This window comes from Pelobates fuscus, chromosome 7, assembly GCF_036172605.1.
Source record: "Pelobates fuscus isolate aPelFus1 chromosome 7, aPelFus1.pri, whole genome shotgun sequence".
Classification (NCBI taxonomy): Eukaryota; Metazoa; Chordata; class Amphibia; order Anura; family Pelobatidae; genus Pelobates; species Pelobates fuscus.
Window position 1 is genome coordinate 57,038,423 of NC_086323.1, and position 18,705 is coordinate 57,057,127.

Here is an 18,705-nt window from a genome sequence, read left to right on the forward strand (position 1 = left end):
TTTGTTATAATTTACTTTTTCTGGGGAAAACTTTATTTCTTCACAACCTTCTATGTGCCACTAACCAGTCTACCTCATCTCCCACTGTGTCAAAGTCACGTCCCTGCAGTACGAGCAAACCCCACCTCTGCATTCATATAAGCAGCAAGTCCTTGCAGGATATACTGTGAGCCTGGGTCAAATAGGAAACCATAATTGTCCAAGTTGGTGACACTCGAAGAGGACGGAGAGCCATGAAATATATTTTATTTAGTGTGGCGCCATCTTCCTCTTATCTGTCACTGAGCAAACACTTATTCGGTTGAAAGGGAGAGAGTCTCAGTCCAAGACTGACAATGGAGAGAGGCTGGGGCACACAACTTGTACTTTGATTGGCTCTGCAGGCCCTATTCACTTACTTTGCTGTTTCATCCTTGTACCCAATCCTACATACCAGAGGTATCTGTCAGCCTATGACCTGCCCCCCTGAAATGTCTGCCATCCCAAGAAGAACTGGAAGCCCCGTATAGCTTTTGTGAAAAATATCTTTTGACCTCTGTTAAGCCTTACCTGAAGAACTTGCATATTTTTTCCATTTCACAACATATCTTAAAACCTTAGCAATTATGTATAGGAAACCTGAAATTGAGAGGGTTTTTTGTTTGTTTTCTGCATTATTGCAGGCTAAGACTAGGTTTTTTTTTAATAATCTCATTTATATCACAGGAAACACTAGACTGAAGAGCTTGCAGTCTAACAATGTGTACCCTAGTCTAACAGTGTTATTTACTAAAGTGACAATTCAAAGTAAAGTAGCTGAATTGGAAGCATAGCTAACCTAGAGAATGTTCCCAGTTCAGATATTTTTGACCCTAAATATGAATTCACTCTGAATTCTCACTTTTGTGAATAGCCCTGTTAGAATTGTAATTCTGTTTTGATTGCTTCAAGCAGAGCTCATCTAGACATGCTTCTAAAACTATAAAAGAATGTCAGCTCTTTAGGGAAGGCTTTTTTCTATAGTGTCTGAGGGCATAAGACCATTTGGATTACAATATTTGCATGGCATGCTCCCACATTGCGAGGAGTGTCTGGCATAACAATAATAATGGAAAAAATATATATATTAATTGTTATTTTTTTTTTTTTTTTAAATAGCTGAATATTTTTGAAAACCAACACTGGAAACTAAGTGCAAGTTCTTATGGACGTTTTGTGGGATAATAAGTAGACTGGCATACTGTAATGTATACGTTGGCAAATAAACCAGTCTAATAGCTCTGTACAGAACACCAAAAGGCCAAACGTGCTTTTCTTTTTTAATTCCTGAAATATAAATGAAACTTTTTACGAAATTAAGTTTGTAAGCTTGTTTGTGTTGCTCTGGGTCACATCCTCAAACGTTCTGTTTGTTTCCTTTAAATGTGCCCAGTTCCTCAGACTCACCTACCGGCAAGGCTGCCAGCATAAACAAATGTACTGATGCTCTTAAAAAAACGTTTATGCACCCAGCTCTCAATTTACTAGTTCTCCGACATGAAACTTAACACGTTGCTTAGCACATTGGTTTTAAAAGTGTTTGAGATACATTGGCTTTGTGTATTGACTTTATTTATATAAAATATACACATACACACTGTAATTTGGCAAAATGTGCTACACCCTGTGTTAAATGACTACTCAGTCCTCCAAACCTTTGTACTTCCAACAATCAACCAGGAAGTATAATCCCACCACAGCTACAAACTAGCAACTCTCTGTGCTACTGCTAGCCGAAATACTCAGTGCTAGTATGTACAACCTATAGGTCAACCTCTGTTTAAGCAGAAGATGGAAACTCCCATTTGGATGGTTAAGTAACGCAGCAGGAGTGGCAAACAAATGGGGTTGAAGTGCCACATTCTACCTATCCCTGTTACCACACATGAATAAAAAGAACGTGATTATCAGGATTCCAATATGGGTCAGGCTTTCACAATTTCACTCTCCTACATTTATTCAGAAAGATACAATTCAGATCCACATGCGCTAGATGCTGCATTGTGAAGGAAATAGATTGTCAGTTGCATGTACAAGACTTCTTCCCTACACCTTTAAAAAGGAACATGGAAGCCGATAATGTCCTCAAGCTGCAAGACAACACACATATCGATGAGTAGGGTGTAATGTTACTCCTTCAGAGGTGTGGAAAGCTTGTTGATCCCCCATGATTAGGTCGGGAGACACATAACCCCCAAAAGTGCAAACATTCCATTTTGTCAGTACACTGTGTTGCTGGTCATTGTCTGAGAGTTTCTAACTTTTTCTCACCAGTTCCAATGTTAATATGGTCGATGCACTGTCCACTTGGATTGTCCTATTTTGGGGAGTATGATACTGGCTCAAGAGACTTCCAAAGGCTGAATGTGGTGTCTGCAGAGTTTGGCAAACTCAACCATGGTCTAAAAGACAGGGCCCAACTTTAGATTTAAAATGGAGGGTGGTCCATCTCATCTAGCCATGAACCCGGGCTAGTAGGAAAGTCTGGGTAACCCACGCTGCTTCCTGTGGAGATGTCAGAGGTGGGAGCTGCAGGCAATGATCTGTGGGGTGGGTGGGTTAGAAGCCCAGCTGCATTGTCCATGCTATAGGGAAGCCCATGTGAAGGAAGTGATGAAATAGAAGCAGGAGACTGTGGTATTTCATAGGGGCTACCATCATGAAGGTCTTGGTATGATTGTCCTGTTCCATCCATCGTGAATCCCCCATTCACCAGAGGCCCACTCACAAGATCCCCTCCTGCACTGTAAATGCCACTGGATCCTAGTTCAGAAAGGATCTGGTCATCTGTGGGGGATACAGAACTGGGTTTTAGACTAAACACATATAAAGAGTGTTAATCACTACAAGTATACACTTCTACCAATTTAATATATGTAGATATGACCACAAAGGAATGAAAAAGCAATGATTAATTTACCAGTTGTTACTACATCACTTTAATGAATGGTATGAATATTTACGAACAGTGTTCTGTTATTAGAATATTTAGGTATATATTAATGCATTTTAAATTTTTCTTTATTTCACATTTATTGAATATATAAACTCTGTATTTTTACATAATTTTTTCATTTTTTTGTAGCACTTTATTTTATTTTCTGTACCATTAAAATGGCCATATTTAGAGTTTAGCAATTCTATCTCCATGTGGTTGACTTAAAGGAAACTGCTTTTACCACAAGGCCTAATTAATCAAAAATATCTCGTTCATCAATCTAGACCCGTCTGAGTTCAATTTACTGACAGAGTTATGCTCTCATTGGGCCAACAGCTCTGATCTAGGCGCAATAGCTCATACAACTGTTTCATGCATGTGTCACAAATTCGAATAATTATTGTAGAAATATCAACAAAAGCCAACATTTTAAATTTTTAGATTAGGGAGCCTGTTATTACAGCTTCTCTCTAATATGCATTGAATTCTGGGATATATATTTATCCAAAGAGAATAAACAATCAATTTTGTTTTAAATCTGTTATTTTCAAAAAAGAAGTGTGTTAGATACATTTATTTAAATATGAATGAGATATTAAAGACTTAATAAAAAGATCCAAACAGGGGGTGGAGCTAGCCCTCAACCCGAGGTCCAGTACCGTGGCACAAACGAGCCCAGAATTGAGCACCACGAGCTGCAGGGGAGCTGACAATCGGGACCAGGTACCTGTAATGATGGGGCGAAAGTCCAAGAAGTCCCGGCCTGATGGGCCTAGATTTACCATAGAAATCAGGGATTTACTGCGGAGGCCGCATGGCGCGGCGGGACCCAACATGGCCGCAGATCTGGATGACTTCTCAGATCTATCTGATGACCCCTCACTCCACAACATGGAGGATTTGGACTATAGAGGTCCGCCCAGACCCCCGCAACCGACGGCAAGCACATCCCCTCCTGTCACTACAGCAATACTTACTAATCTGCTGACTTACATCTGGAACAGAACACACAAACACACACTGCTCAAGTATTATAGCTCCAAAAAAAGGTCAGTGACCTCACCACCTCCCAAGCTACCCTAACTCACCAACTAGCAGCCATGGAAGACAAAAGGAGGTGGAAAAACCTCATGATAAGAGGAATAGCTGACAGTACCACCACAGGAGAACTACCCCACTTCACTCGGAGACTCTTCACAGCACTCTTACCCCCGAGATAGGCAAAAGGCATTCTACTTGATGGTATGTCTCGACTCAATAAATCACAGCTAACTAAAGCTTCACATACCAATGATCTTCTTTTACAATTTCAAAATTGACAAGACAAAACTGCCTTCATGAATGCTAAAAGGAAAGACCCCATACCTATCTGAAAATATGAAACTCTCCTTCTTTTCAGACCTCAGGTCCATAATGTTGAGGCCTACATTGGCCAACTCCGGGATCTCCCAGAAACACTAGCTCCAATGTTGCCGCCTACTATCCTCCCCCTCCCCCCCTCAAATAAGTTTACATTCTATCAACAGTATCTTTTACATATAAAATAATTTTCAAATAACACTATACTGGGAGGTGGGGTACAGAGAAATTCTTGGAAAATCCCTGATGGTTTTAAATAATGTCAGCAACAAAAGGTATATGGCTTAAAAGCTATAATAGGTAGAGCAGTGGTTAATACAACTGCCCAAAAATCAAGATATTAATTTTACATAAAATAGTATATAGTGATTTGAATTATAAGCAGATGGATATTAAACACAGAAATATCATAATAAAGCAGTTTATGGCTGATCTTGAGTTATGATTAATGCTTCTTCAGTGTTCATATTTATTTGATCGATTGCCTAGTTCATGGCTGTATTTGACAAATGGACTAGGGGAATATTGCTTTGGTTTTTACTGGAGACGAAGAGATCATGTTGTTACTACCAAAGGCTGACAGTTCTGCTAAGGTAACAACATTCTTACAGCACAAAAAAAGAGCTGATAAATACAAGATTTATTACAATATTCCATAGTTCATTAATTCAAAACACAGACTGCCATAATTCACAAAACCCTAAGTGATTTCTTTTTAGTCATAGATAATTCGCTGAGGAAAATTCTTTACACATATTTTGGGATTTTTTTTTATTTTTTTTTATGAAACCTAAAAAAAGCATTTTTTTTTCTTAATGAGACCTAAATCCTGATCACTGCCTCTGATTTTATTTTTATTTTTTTGCAAGTAAAAAAAAAAATGGCTTCTAGTATTGCTCTATAAAAAGACAGTTCAATGGCCAACAAATGTATTCTCGAGATTCCAGTACATGAGCAGAAATGAATGTATTCCAAAATAAGAGTTATGTATGAGCGATGTAATATCTATAACAAAACGATGCAACTGTACACAAAAATTATGTTTATTTCTGAATAATATATTTTATGGTTTTATCGCTATTGTATTGATACTTATAGTCGATGAGATGTATGAATATGTTTTCCAGTTCAAACCATGGCAACATTAACTAAAGTTAATGTTATAACTTTAATGTTAACTTTATAACATTAACTAAAAAACTCCTTCCCTCACAGCAAAAAGTAATTAAAGGCCGTTAAGAAGGAGTTTGCTTTAGCAGGCCAAGAGCATATTTTAAGCTCACCAGCCAGGCCAATATTTGTGTAGGTCCAGCCATGGTTCAGTTCCTTTTTTCCTGAAGACTTCATAAAGAGCAGAATTCCAGAGGTCGCTCCATGGGTGAACACATTTTTAGTGTCAAGGGACTGATCTAAACTGAGAACATGACCTTGGTACATGGGGTGCATAAGGACGTATCTGGTTTATGTAAATTAGGCTGTTCGTAAAATCCCAATTTTCCAGTGGAATACACGGCTGCAACAGGCCGTCTGTTTCTATCTCAGTTGCTTAGATTGGTTTTACTCCTCTAATGCATGGGATAGATTTAATCTCTGTTTATGAGATGGTGTGAAGACACACAGCTCCAGTATATGTGACTCATATCATCTTTGTGTATGGGCTGGTATAAACGCACAAAGCAGGTGTGAAGACACAACCCTGGTCCCAACAGAAGAAAATGAGTAAGTAATTATTATAGATTATCTATAGATTTATTTGCAAACATATCAAAAACACTATATGCCAATTGCCAAAACTATTTTTTGCTTTACATTTGAGTTGACCACTTTTACATGGGTTTGTATTTGTGGAAGTAATTATTCACTGTAATTCACAATTATTCACATTGATAGGTTGTATGAATGGATCTGCTCCTCTGATTCGCTTCCCGGATGTTTTAATCTGATCTATTAATCATTTGGGAATCGTGCATAAGGCAACCCCTTCATTATGGGGCACATCAGACATGTCATGTTTTTTAAGGAGTTAATGGCTTTATTTTCCCTCGGTAGACTTTTTATCCAGGAGGGGTAACACAGTAAATAATATTTTCTAAAGAATAATAGGAAAACAACATTCTTAAGGGATCAAAATAACCATGCAAGACTAAAGTCTGGTTTGTTTATATTTTGTAGGTGTTTTTTTTCCCACTTTTTCCTGTTTTTTTTTTTTATAATTTGTATAACACATGGGAAGAGCAAGCACTGCTTCCCTGAGCATCTGTTCTCAAACTGTCTTAGCAGGTTTAAGCTGTTCACAATATTTCAATTTTATTTCTGTTGATATATATTTCAAGAATTTTCAGCGGAGTGATTTTCAGGACAGTTTAGCCAAAAATACTTAAGTACAATACAGCATTTCACAGCATTTGGGCGTATCTGATTGATTACCCTGCCAGGTAGCCTGCTACCCTGGATCCGTGCTGGCAGGGCACACTGCCTTTGTGAGCAGGTAAGTCACCTGTGATGCAATTAGCATCACAGATAAGCCCAACTACTCTCTCTCTATTTCTAATCTGACAAACTGAGTATGTCTGAGTATGTCTGCCTTTGATGCACTTTGATGCTCAGTAATGTTAATTGTACATGTTAGCTATCTGCACACTTTGCGAAATCTATCCATCTTGTTAAACATATAGTTTTGGTTAACCGTTGCCATGGTTTGATCAGAAAAATAGAAAATTGTTTCCATATTAACAGTAATGTTCTATTCCTGAATTAAACCATGGCAACATTACATTCCAACCTGTCTTCTAACGGATTGGTAGGATTATTTATTATAAATTCATTTCTGTTTCCTGTCCTTTCTACTTTAAGAGGAGGAGCTGCTCAATATTTATTAATTCATTTTTTTTAATTTGTGCTTTTTTTTGTAAGTTTAAACTTAAAGTTTTGTTTAGAAAGTGTTACCAGTGCTTTATTGAATCACATACATCAGGGAAAAAAATACCATCTCCATAATTATTAAAGGCCTTTTTATAAAAGTGTGTTATTTGTTTATGATGATTTTTGATGAAAATATTATCTACCTCTATAGCTGAGTTCACTGTCGCTAACGCCGCAGTCTTCCGTAGAGCTCTCTTTTCCAGGTTTCCCAGCTCGCGATTTCCGCACGCTCTTGTAGAACTGGCCCCAACGTTGACGCCCTGCATCCTTCTTAAGGCGTTTCTCTTTAGCACGCCGGTTCTGGAACCAAACCTAAACGGGGCGGTAAAATACATCATTAGTAAAAAGAAGACCGAAACTAAAAAAATAAAAAATGATATGGGCTAACTATTTCCCAGAAAACCATTTATATCATTATTAGCCAATAATATATCTGTCAACCGCTACGGGGAGTGTTTGTGTTTCTTATCTCTTCACCTGTACAACTCGCATGTCCAACCCAGTCTCCGATGACAGCTGTTCCCTCACGTGCCGAGCTGGTTTTGGAGAGTTCTTGTAGGCGTTTTTTAATGTCTCAAGCTGTTTGGCTGTTATTGTTGTGCGCGGTCTCTTAGCTCCTCCTTCTGAGTCATCTTTAAAGAAACATTGAACGAACTGACCATAAAAATGTGTTTCCATGACAGCACACTATTTTATTGAGTTCATATTTTTCATACTTGCATGTTAAATGTAATGATATTGTAAAACTATACCTACAGATATGTCCAAGCTCCATCTAGCAGTAGAATTGAAAACCTTTCCTGCCGTGTATAGTATGGGTTTTGTAGCACTATCTATGGCTATGCTTATTTTAACAAGGACCCTGTAATCCTAATAACTGACTCATTTAACTGTTTATAACTTTAAAGGCTCTGCAGTATTTATCCAATCTAGTTTATAAAATCTACAGTGTTTACCTAGACATGTATGAACCTTTCCAATCAGGTGTTAAGCAAGTGGTACCCTACAGTATTCGGAATTCTATGCTTTAATAGGGAACTCGAGAGTAATCATGGAGGTTCCTTTGGGATCCCCCTCAAATTCACTAATAAAATGATTTCTTCTCTTGCACATCTGTTCTGGAAAATATGTGGTATATGGCAACTGTATACACATTGTATCAAACAACAATGGTCAAGAAAACCAACAAATCATTTATTATATTGTATTTCTATTTTAAGGGCTGTACCATGTGGGTGAGATTGAACTAATCGTGTGTGTCTTTATAAAGATTTTAGAATCTATTTTATGTATGCAGAAGATGTGCACTGTCACGTTGGTCATTAACCCAGCTGGGAAGGATACATCAGCTGTGTGATCAATGGACCAAACCTCCTTGAATAGTTTATGGTTCAAGATGAAGGCCTGCTAATGGCTCCATTTAAACTTTTCTTATAACTGTAGTGGTTAGCAAAATGCAGGGAAAAAAAATCTAAACTAAATGTATGTGTGCTCATTGGCTGTTACAGTAAATTATTTTACCTATATAAAACAAGACATCAATGGTGATTGAGATGAAGTGGTCTGGAGGCCCATAGAGTCCCTTTATAAAGAAAGAGCCTCAAGTTGCTGTTTGCCTGAGAGCCACTGGTAGTGTGTTTTAAATAAAATGTAAAACATTTCTTACAGGTAAGATTGCAGACAAAAGGGGCTTCCTCTATGCACCAAAACCACTATATGAAGATGAAGTCGTTTTGGTGCTTAGATTGTCCCCTTGAGGTTCTGAAACGGCTTTAAAATTCATATATTTAAAAAGTCTCAGCAGGGAAAGATCAACTTTTTCTTTGTTCTTTCAAACAAAGGATATCTTTGGGGATATCTTTACAAATCAAATGGGGAAAATCTACAGCATGTGGGAACAGTGAACAGTTTCTCACCATTTTGCTTGGCGGTCTCGTAGTCCTCTTTACAAACTAGTCGGCCATCTTCCATTAGATAGAACTCATCTCCCGTAGCCAGCTGTCGACTGCAGATGATGCATGAAAAACAGTGTAGATGGTAGACAAAGTCCTGTGCCTTGCGCACCACCTGAGTTGGGGGGATTCCTTGCTGACAAGCAGTACACTTAGTGCCAAAACGCCTTAAAAAAAAAATTGAAATATTTACTATATATACATTTATATTAACTGTATTAGCATGACTGGTATAGCTATAACCTGCTCCATGTCCCAAAGAACCTTAGTGGTTCTGAACCTCTCACTGACCCAAACCATTGTGGACAAGGCTTTCTTAAAAACAGATGTGGCAATGCTTTCTCTCACATTATAATACAATCCATACTGACAAAAGGTCCAAACACACAGTGACAAACAAATTCTAGTAAATTTCAAGATAACAAGGCTATATGCCAAATGGAGTATAGATTCCAACAATATTGCAGATTATAAACAAATTGCCAGACTTTTAGCTAAGCCCTTCCCATCAAACTAATCAAAATGTCTGCACATAAAGGGCTTCCTGACAACAAAGTATTTTACCATTGTTTTAAGACCCTTTACTCGCATACAATTAGTGTCAATAGCAAAAAAGAAATCTTATACAACTAACAGACAAACATCAGGAACTGGTAAATGACATGATCGTAGAACAGTAAGTATCACGCGCACTTTCTACTTTTAAAATAGGAAAATCATGTTCTAAAGTGCACCCCAATAAATACTATACCTATATCCTGCTTATACGCACACATAGCTAGTCACACAGATCAATAGCTCTATGTAGGTGAGCTAGTTATGGAGATTTTGGCAGGGTTGACCCCATCCACCAACGTTGTCAACATAGTCTTAAATTATTTACATGCTGAGGGGCTAGACTGATGATCACACTCATTTTCACTTTTTCTACCTCACCTCTCTCAGTCTCTAATCACTAGTAACGCTTGTGCTTAACACTCCTGTGACTTTCTCCATGAGCGTTTCCCAGTGAGACATCCATTTACCTATAGCCACCCTACATTGCATATTGTAATGGCCCTCTGATGCCAGCATATATAGCACTTCAAGTTAACCCAGTATAGAACAAAGATCCACTGAATACTGCTTTAAATGCCAGGCTCCCCCAGTGGATTGGTTTTGTGTTAATTTGATTTCCAAACATACAAAGCGTCATTGACATATATTTTAACAATATGGCTGAACAAGAACCAATGAATTCTTTGACATGACATAAGAAATATTATTTCTTACTTGGGGGTGTCCTAAGACCTACCCAGCATGCTGTGCAGAACAAAGACCCACAAGTTTAGGAAAATTGCTAAAACGACTCTTTAAAAAAAAAATAAAACCATGAAACAGAGGGATAAAAAGTATGAGAGAAAGAAAAAAGAAAGGGAACAGAGAGAGTAAGGGAGATGGTATTCACTAGGAAAATGTGACTGGCACTAGATACTTTGGTGAGCCATTATCAATGTGTTCCATTGTCATTGAAATAGCTCCATCACACGTCATTCTGATTTTAAATTCAAACATATTGTTCGGCAGCTAATTACTTTAACACCTGAACCCTCGTTTTTAGCATTGTCCCACCGTGATATACCTTCTAAACATTAGTGAATAAAATATTATTGGTAGTTCATAAACTGCTCGCCCAAGGCACACTAACTCAAAACCTCATAAAAGAACACTTCTTATAAACATCCTTTCTTTAATCATTGTCTTGCGAGTTCATGGCCAAAAAAATGAAAATCAATTATGTGAATTAAATCTCTCTCTCTTTTTTTTTTTTTTTAATCAAAGAAAACTGTAAAAAATGTAATCCATCTGCAGAAACTATGGGTTTAATTAAAACATGCAAATTGCCTCCTACACAAAAAGTTTAAATGAAGTTTAAATGAATTGAGTGTATAATAAACCTATATACCCGTATTTACTCAAATCTAATGCGTCATCGAATATAATGCACATTCACGTTTTGGAACCTGGAAGCCAAAAGATATTTTAGCTGGCGAATATAATGCGCATTTTTACAAGAAGATACTACTGCTATCATGTACGAGGTCTCGCATTCCTGTCTCATTCGGTTTGGCCAATTCGATATGGCGAATTTGCATTGTATGCCTGTTGTATCTCCGAGTGGTCGTTTTCCGAGTATGTCGTAAAGTGAGGAGCAACTAGGTACGCAAGGGAGAATAGTATGCATGCGCAGTTTGTCTTATTGCACTGTGTGTTATTGCACTGTGTGTTATTGCACTGTGTGTTATTGCACTGTGTGTTATTGCACTGTGTGTTATTGCACTGTGTGTTATTGCACTGTGCTTTCCTTTTTGTCAACAGACAACAGACTCAAATCGAATTCATCCTTCGTACTCGAATCTAATGCACCATAGGATCTAATGCACATTCACATTTTGGAGACTTTTTTTTGACCAATCGCATTCTCTTAATAGGAAAACAGGCAAATTGATCGGCTTAAGGTTTTCTCCCCAGTTACAACTAATGCCTACAGATAGACCTGGAGACCTTCCAGTTTCCCTTTTTGTTTAAATGTAAAAAGAATAGAGGCAGGTATAACAGTGCATCTGGTGTGGTGGGATTCTAAGGATAAATGTGAGTTAGAAAAATAAAAACCTGGTTTTGGTTGCTACATGTATCTATAGATTTATGGTTGACCAAGGTATAACATCTCCTGCAAGGTAATTAGCTAAAATGTAAAGAGTATTATGTATACATGGAACCAGGTGTATGAATATTACACATGGCTGTATCTGTGTACATTAGTTATTTATAAAATATATATGTCTTCGAGAGCATGTACAATACAATCACATGTATTTAACATAGGAGATATACAGTTCAAAAGTATATTTTGATGTCTTACAAATATAATCAATAGACCATTAGGATTATATGAATTCCATTATTAAAATGTAATTGCATTAGAGAGCAATATAGCTAATGTACATATTAAACATCCTAATACAGTTTGGAATATGTCATCCTAAATTCTCCTAATAAAAAGGGAATCGTCATTTATACAATATTTACTGTATATATATATAAAAATACCATCAATACATTATCTTAAAAGGTACACTACGAAGAAAAAGAGACAAATAAAACGGTTTTATGTGCATTTAAAATGTGCAGACTAGAACATTTAGCTGTTTTATCAAAGAGTTATTGAGGGGATAGGGTTTGCATGTAGTTTAATCTTAATTTTTACTTTCTCACTAATTATCATCTAAGACTGCTCCTTTTAGCGTCAATTAAATATATACTGCACGGTCTGGGAGGGTGGTGTGCCACAGATCACATTCGCAATCGCAAATGTGGTTTTATAAAATGAGGGGCAATTTAGTTTGCAAAATGTAATTGATTATCTATATCTATAAGCCATTTAAAAAAAAAATAAAAAAAAATTCACCTGAATTATCCCTTATTTATCCCTGATTCTACTAGCAGGATCTACAACTTAAGGGCAAAAAGTATAGAAAACATATTGTATGTCACAGCAAGGATGACAATTTGGCCTTTTATTGGGGTCAAGGGAAGAGTGACCATGCAAATACCCATGAATATAGTTACAATTATTTATATAGCGCCAAGATATTCCGCAGCACTGCACAACAGGTAAACAAGATGTAACACATCCCATTTACACCAGTTTATTGGCCTACATTGTCATGTGTAACTTCACCACGCTTTATTGAGTTACAGTCTTATATTGTAATAGCTTACCCTGCTTAACGTGACATTGCTCAATAAGGCCAAGTATAGCCTAATACTATTTTATTATACAACAAAAGCTCTGTCCGTAGAGCTTAATTCTACATACCGATAGTATACTGCAGGTAGGAGAACCCAACTATTTTGTAGATAGGATTTCTCATTTGGATTTGCATGTCTGCAATAGAGCAAACAATGGGAGGGAAATATACAGAGGAAGATGGGTGCTATTCTAGAGCAAAGTGCTAAATGACAAGAGACATTCTATGGGTTCCCATGGTGATTGCTCATTGTTTAGTACATTAACCCAAAAATAACACCTGTTTTGGGTTTTTACTTTGAAAGACCACAATGGACTTTATTGGCTTTGGTGCTATGTGGGGCAAAATGCACATTGCTCATTGGCATGATCAGTGCTATGATTATACATAATGGTGGCAACATCTTATTGTGCAGATACACGGCATGGGCAGGGATTGGGAAATTAGCCAGTATATAGGGGGATATGGAGGCAGCATTATCGGAAAACCTGTTTTTAAAAATAAATCCAGATTCACTAAGCTTCTAGAGACTTATCTAGAAATCTATTCCAATAGAAGGTTGTAAACACAATAATAAATGTGGAAAATTAACAGAAAGCTGAATTACTGGGTGTATACAGATGCTTTAAGGGTTATTTCATAGGGGGCCGACAGATATATCAGCTTCTGTCTGGAGGGGACAAAAACATGAGAGGCTTTAACTCAAATGTACATTTTATAGCCCCTCCTGCATATATTGACTTAGTAATCCTTTCCTAAAATAAGCCCCATATCATGTCCTAAATCCAATCTCAACCCCTTTGTATTCAAGAATGTGCCACTGGAATAGGTGTTCTATAAATCACATTGTGACACCAAATCTTGGATTTAAGTCAGATTGTTACATGAACCTATATTTATAAACTCCACACCTGCTCTATTAACCCTGAGACATACTGCGTTAACCCTGCACCCACTGCATTAAAAACCCTGCACCCACAGTTAATTGTACATTGTGCTGTACAATTTACTCCCAATATTGTGCATTAACGTGTGCATTTAATCCCAATATTGTGCATTATTACAGGGTCTCGGGGCTAATAATGAAATACTGCCAAATCCTAGCAACACCCCTGGGTTCTGTGTTATATCATGAGTTGATAGTATTTGTTAGGAAGCAGTTGGTAGAGAATAAGTGGTTACTGGTCTGGTACAAAGCTATAAAAAGCTTAGAAACATTAAATCTTTATTGCACAATACTACTAATATACCCAGGAATCAATCCTTTAATATGTACCAATGTAAACCCCAAAATGAGTAATTCAATATTAATTTAGTCAATATGTATAACTATAACCCATTGAATACATCTATATCACCAAGTCTGTATATTCCAAATAACCTGTATAATATCAGTTTATTAAGTAAGAAAATCAACAATATCCACCAATAAATAAATGTATCATCTATTAACCAATCTTTTTTTCCCAAACAGTATTTAGCAAATATATGCTGATATTTATATACACTAATAATTAATATGTCTAAAATTATCACCCAACCTTGTATGAATTATGCAATTCTATATTTGACAAATGTTAACCAATCCTGCATACAATATTGTTTTTAAATTAAACCATCTCTTTGTTTCACCTCATTCCACTTACTTACCTGCTAATATGTTGTTATCAAACAAGCCATTAACTGTTAATCCATATAGCAACACCATGTGATACATTTAATTCCACCATACAAGTCTCATGTCTCAGCCAATCAGGAGGTTCTACATTTTCACATTTTTGCAGTGCTTGTATAGAAGAACCTTCTGATTGGCTAAGGCTATTGGTAAATTGAAACTTGTTTTGAGGGATTGTAAGTAAAGCTGTGGTGGACCTCCAAGCAAATGTGGGCTACCTCAATCAATGAGAATTTGTTTTATCAATTACAATATTATATTAAATCGGAAGCAAACCAATATCCATATTTATATCAATAAAATGTATGTACCCCTGTGTTAAAATATAGCATTCCGCTCTTTTAGGTAACTATAGTTTATGAAATATTTTTATGTTCTTCAATGGTACCCAGTCAGTGGGTGAAACAGTCATAATTAATCTTGGCAGTCCAGGTGTTGGCTCACTGCATTTCCTTCAAGAACCTAGGAACTTGGCACTGCAGCCTTGACACCGGCAACCTAAAATTTGGCCCTGAAGACATTTGTTCACTATATTACCTGGGATACTTTACCTGTCTATCAGCTGGCAGAGCATGATGGGAAATGTGCTGCTCTGCAACACCTTGAAGATTATAGTCCACAGGCAAGGGTTCGTCTTAACTGTGGGTGTCTGTGGATATAGAGTCTAGCTGAGCATTTGGGGAGTTGTAGTCCCCATTCAGGGGAATTTAGTCCATTAACTAAAGCTTCCCTTGGTGCTGCAGATATGTGCGGACTACATGCCCCATAATGCTTAACCAGCACAAAGCCTAAAGGCCAGGTTACAGTGGAACTTGGCCAAAGGAGACTGCATATACAAACATCTAGAAGAGTAATGGCTCACCTTGATACCACATGTAATAGTAAATGAAACTGTCCATGGTACTTTCACTGTTACTTCCTTTCTACTTATATTGGGTTCAATGACAGATAAAGGCAGAGCTTTGACAGGGAGCCAAGATGGAGACATTTCAGAATATAGGTAAATACAGACTGCTTATCTAACAAGCACATTTTGATAAATACAGGGTATAGGTGTCATGATTACCAATCGGCGAACTCCCTCGGAGTCACTTCCAGGTTTTGCTGATTGCAGCCTGCCCATGCGTCTGACATCAAATGCTGCCGCGTTAAAGGGAAGTCGCGGCTACTCCGAAATTGCTCAGTCAGTTTGTTACAAATGGTTTCTAAGTGCCGTCTGAGCTCCCTGTGATATCTACCTGTGTACCGAACCTCTGATCTTCCAAACAGACTTTGCTGAACTCTATACTCCCTGAACACGGAACCGACTGACTATTCTACTACCTTCCAAGCTAAGTTGTTTGATTAGTTTACTGCAGTTGCCTGCTATCAAAGGATAATCCCAGCCATGAATTAAGCCAGTTAATTGTGCTCCCATAGAAATCAGCATTTCATTTGTATCCTGAATTCATCCTGCACAACTCCAGCATTAAAGGGACTCTCCAGTGCCAGGAAAACAATCCGTTTTTCTGGCACTGCAGGTCCCCTCTCCCTCCCTCAAAACCCCTTCAGTGACTTACCAGAGGCAGCGATGACGTCAGCCGGCGGGGGTGACTGATCACGCCTGCCGGCGGGGGAGACCTGATGCGCATGCGCATTAGACCTCCCCATAGGAAAGCTTGAAAATGCTTTCAATGCTTTCCTATGGGGAGTTTAGCGACGCTGGAGGTCCTCACATAGCGTGAGGACGTCCAGCGACACTGTAGCACAGAAAATCTGTGCTATAATCCCGGAAGTGCCCTCTAGTGGCTGTCTAGTAATGTGCTGCTAGAGGAGGAGTTAACCCTGCAAGGTAATTATTGCAGTTTATAAAAACTGCAATAATTACAGTTGCAGGGTTAAGGGTAGTGGGAGTTGGCACCCAGACCGCTCCAATGGGCAGAAGTGGTCTGGGTGCCTGGAGTGTCCCTTTAAGCCGCTTGCTTTTCAAATTTAAACTCTGCAATCATTCCATACTGAAACATTGCGTAAATTAATCCAAAAGGAACTGTATTATTTTCTCTGGATTTAACCTTACTTATTGAATTGCTCTTGGAATCTTGTTCTTGACTCACAAGACCTAATCAAGTAAGCACCATTTAGTTTTTTTTTCCTAAAACGACAGTACATATTTATTTAAATTCTGCAATTGTGTTCCAACAAACTTTATTTTCTTGAGTATTACAATAGGTAAACAGTTACTCTTTCCCTGTAAATCAATAACAGGAAGTAAATTATTATTATTATTATTATTATTATTATTATGTTTTTATTTATATAATAGCCCCTGACGAAGGTGTCACACATAGACACCGAAACGCGCGTCGGGCATTATACTGGGCAATTTACCTATACCTATCTGATATGGGCATTGGGCATCATGGATCTTGGGTACTCTTAAGCTCTATTTTGTTTTGGGCATTATACTGGGCAATTTACCTATACCTATCTGATATATGCATTGGGCATCATGAATCTTGAGCACTCTTAAGCTCTATTTTGTTTCAAGCATTAAGCTTTGATCTATCTTTTTCTATCACTATACCTGTCTAGCTAGTTTACCAGGGAGAGAGGCTTTATTACGTTTATGATCAGTCTATTATATACTGATTTCCATTTCAATGTATGTTCTCTCCTCTGATACCTATATATTGCTCTGGCTGACGAATGGCACATATTGACTGCTCCTATTCCTAAGATCTTTAATTTATACTAAAGAGGTCTATATATAGGGATTTCTGCTTATAGGGGGAACCTTGTGACCCATTAGTGGTCCTGATTGGAGATTTTTTGCCCCTACTTGCATGTGTAGCATACTGCCTCACAGAGTGCTGTTTAGTTATAGAGACCACTGAGGGACCTGACACTCAGATTTTAACTAGTTTCAATTAAAGTTTACCCCTTTTTTATTTTTATTTTTTTGTTCTGTATGGTGTAGATCCTTTTTGACTACTTTGCAGTGGTTCTTCTCTATAATCTATATCAGCGGTATAGTCGATTATTGTATATATTGGATATACTGTATATATTTCATTTTTGTATGCTTTAATTTTTTCTGGCACTATTTCTTTTAGCCTCACACACTGTGGGTTTATCTAGATAGTACCGATTACGTAGTATTTGCCTACTAGTCAAACTTATATCTAGGCGATGCTCAGGGTCTCGTGACTTGTTCTATTCGAGACCCTTTAGCATCCTTGTTTGTCGTTTTTTCACTCATTTAGGGGTTAAGCCCTTGGGGACCCCTAGAGTTCCCCTGCGGTACACAGGACCGCGAGTCCAGACAGACACTGTCCTTTCTGGTCACAGTGTCTTAGCCTGTTCTCGCTGCCCTGTTTTGCTCTCTACTTATTATTTATATAGCACCAACAAATTCCGCAGCGCTTTACAGACAAGTTGGACACCCAGGAACAGAGGGGTTGAGGGCCCTGCTCAATGAGCTTACATGCTAGAGGGAGTGGGGTGAAATGACATGCAGAAAAACACGAAATAACTAGATTTGCAGTAAGACGTCGGAGCATCTTTCGTGCAGATTTGTGATTTGGAAAGGCAGGGAGGCAAACAATATATAGTAATCAGAAGATAGTTTCAATGAAAAAAATCATAGACAGACGTAAAGGATCAAACAAGCAATGTGTGTGAACCCATCTCTCTCTCTCATATTAAAGGGACACTATAGTCACCTGAACAACTTTAGCTTAATGAAGCAGTTTTGGTGTATAGAACATGCCCCTGCAGCCTCACTGCTCAATCCTCTGCCATTTAGGAGTTAAATCCCCTTGTTTATGAACCCTAGTCACACCTCCCTGCATGTGACTTGCACAGCCTTCCATAAACACTTCCTGTAAAGAGAGCCCTATTTAGGCTTTCTTTATTGCACGTTCTGTTTAATTAAGATTTTCTTATCCCCTGCTATGTTAATAGCTTGCTAGACCCTGCAAGAGCCTCCTGCATGTGATTAAAGTTCAATTTAGAGATTGAGATACAATTATTTAAGGTAAATTACATCTGTTTGAAAGTGAAACCAGTTTT

General features: G+C 37.8%; 1 protein-coding gene across 1 annotated transcript in view; it reads right to left on the minus strand.

The window, feature by feature from the left end:
* Positions 1–1,665: 1,665 nt before the first annotated feature.
* Positions 1,666–18,705, minus strand: part of LHX4 (LIM homeobox 4) — an 81,227-nt gene continuing 64,187 nt past the window's right edge. Inside the window, exons 3-6 of the mRNA XM_063427296.1 lie at positions 9,154–9,356; positions 7,715–7,869; positions 7,381–7,549; positions 1,666–2,805 (exon numbers count right to left, since the gene is read on the minus strand). Of these exons, the coding sequence (XP_063283366.1) occupies positions 2,447–2,805; positions 7,381–7,549; positions 7,715–7,869; positions 9,154–9,356 (886 nt within the window). The 3' untranslated portion in view covers positions 1,666–2,446. The remainder of the gene's footprint in view (positions 2,806–7,380; positions 7,550–7,714; positions 7,870–9,153; positions 9,357–18,705) is intronic.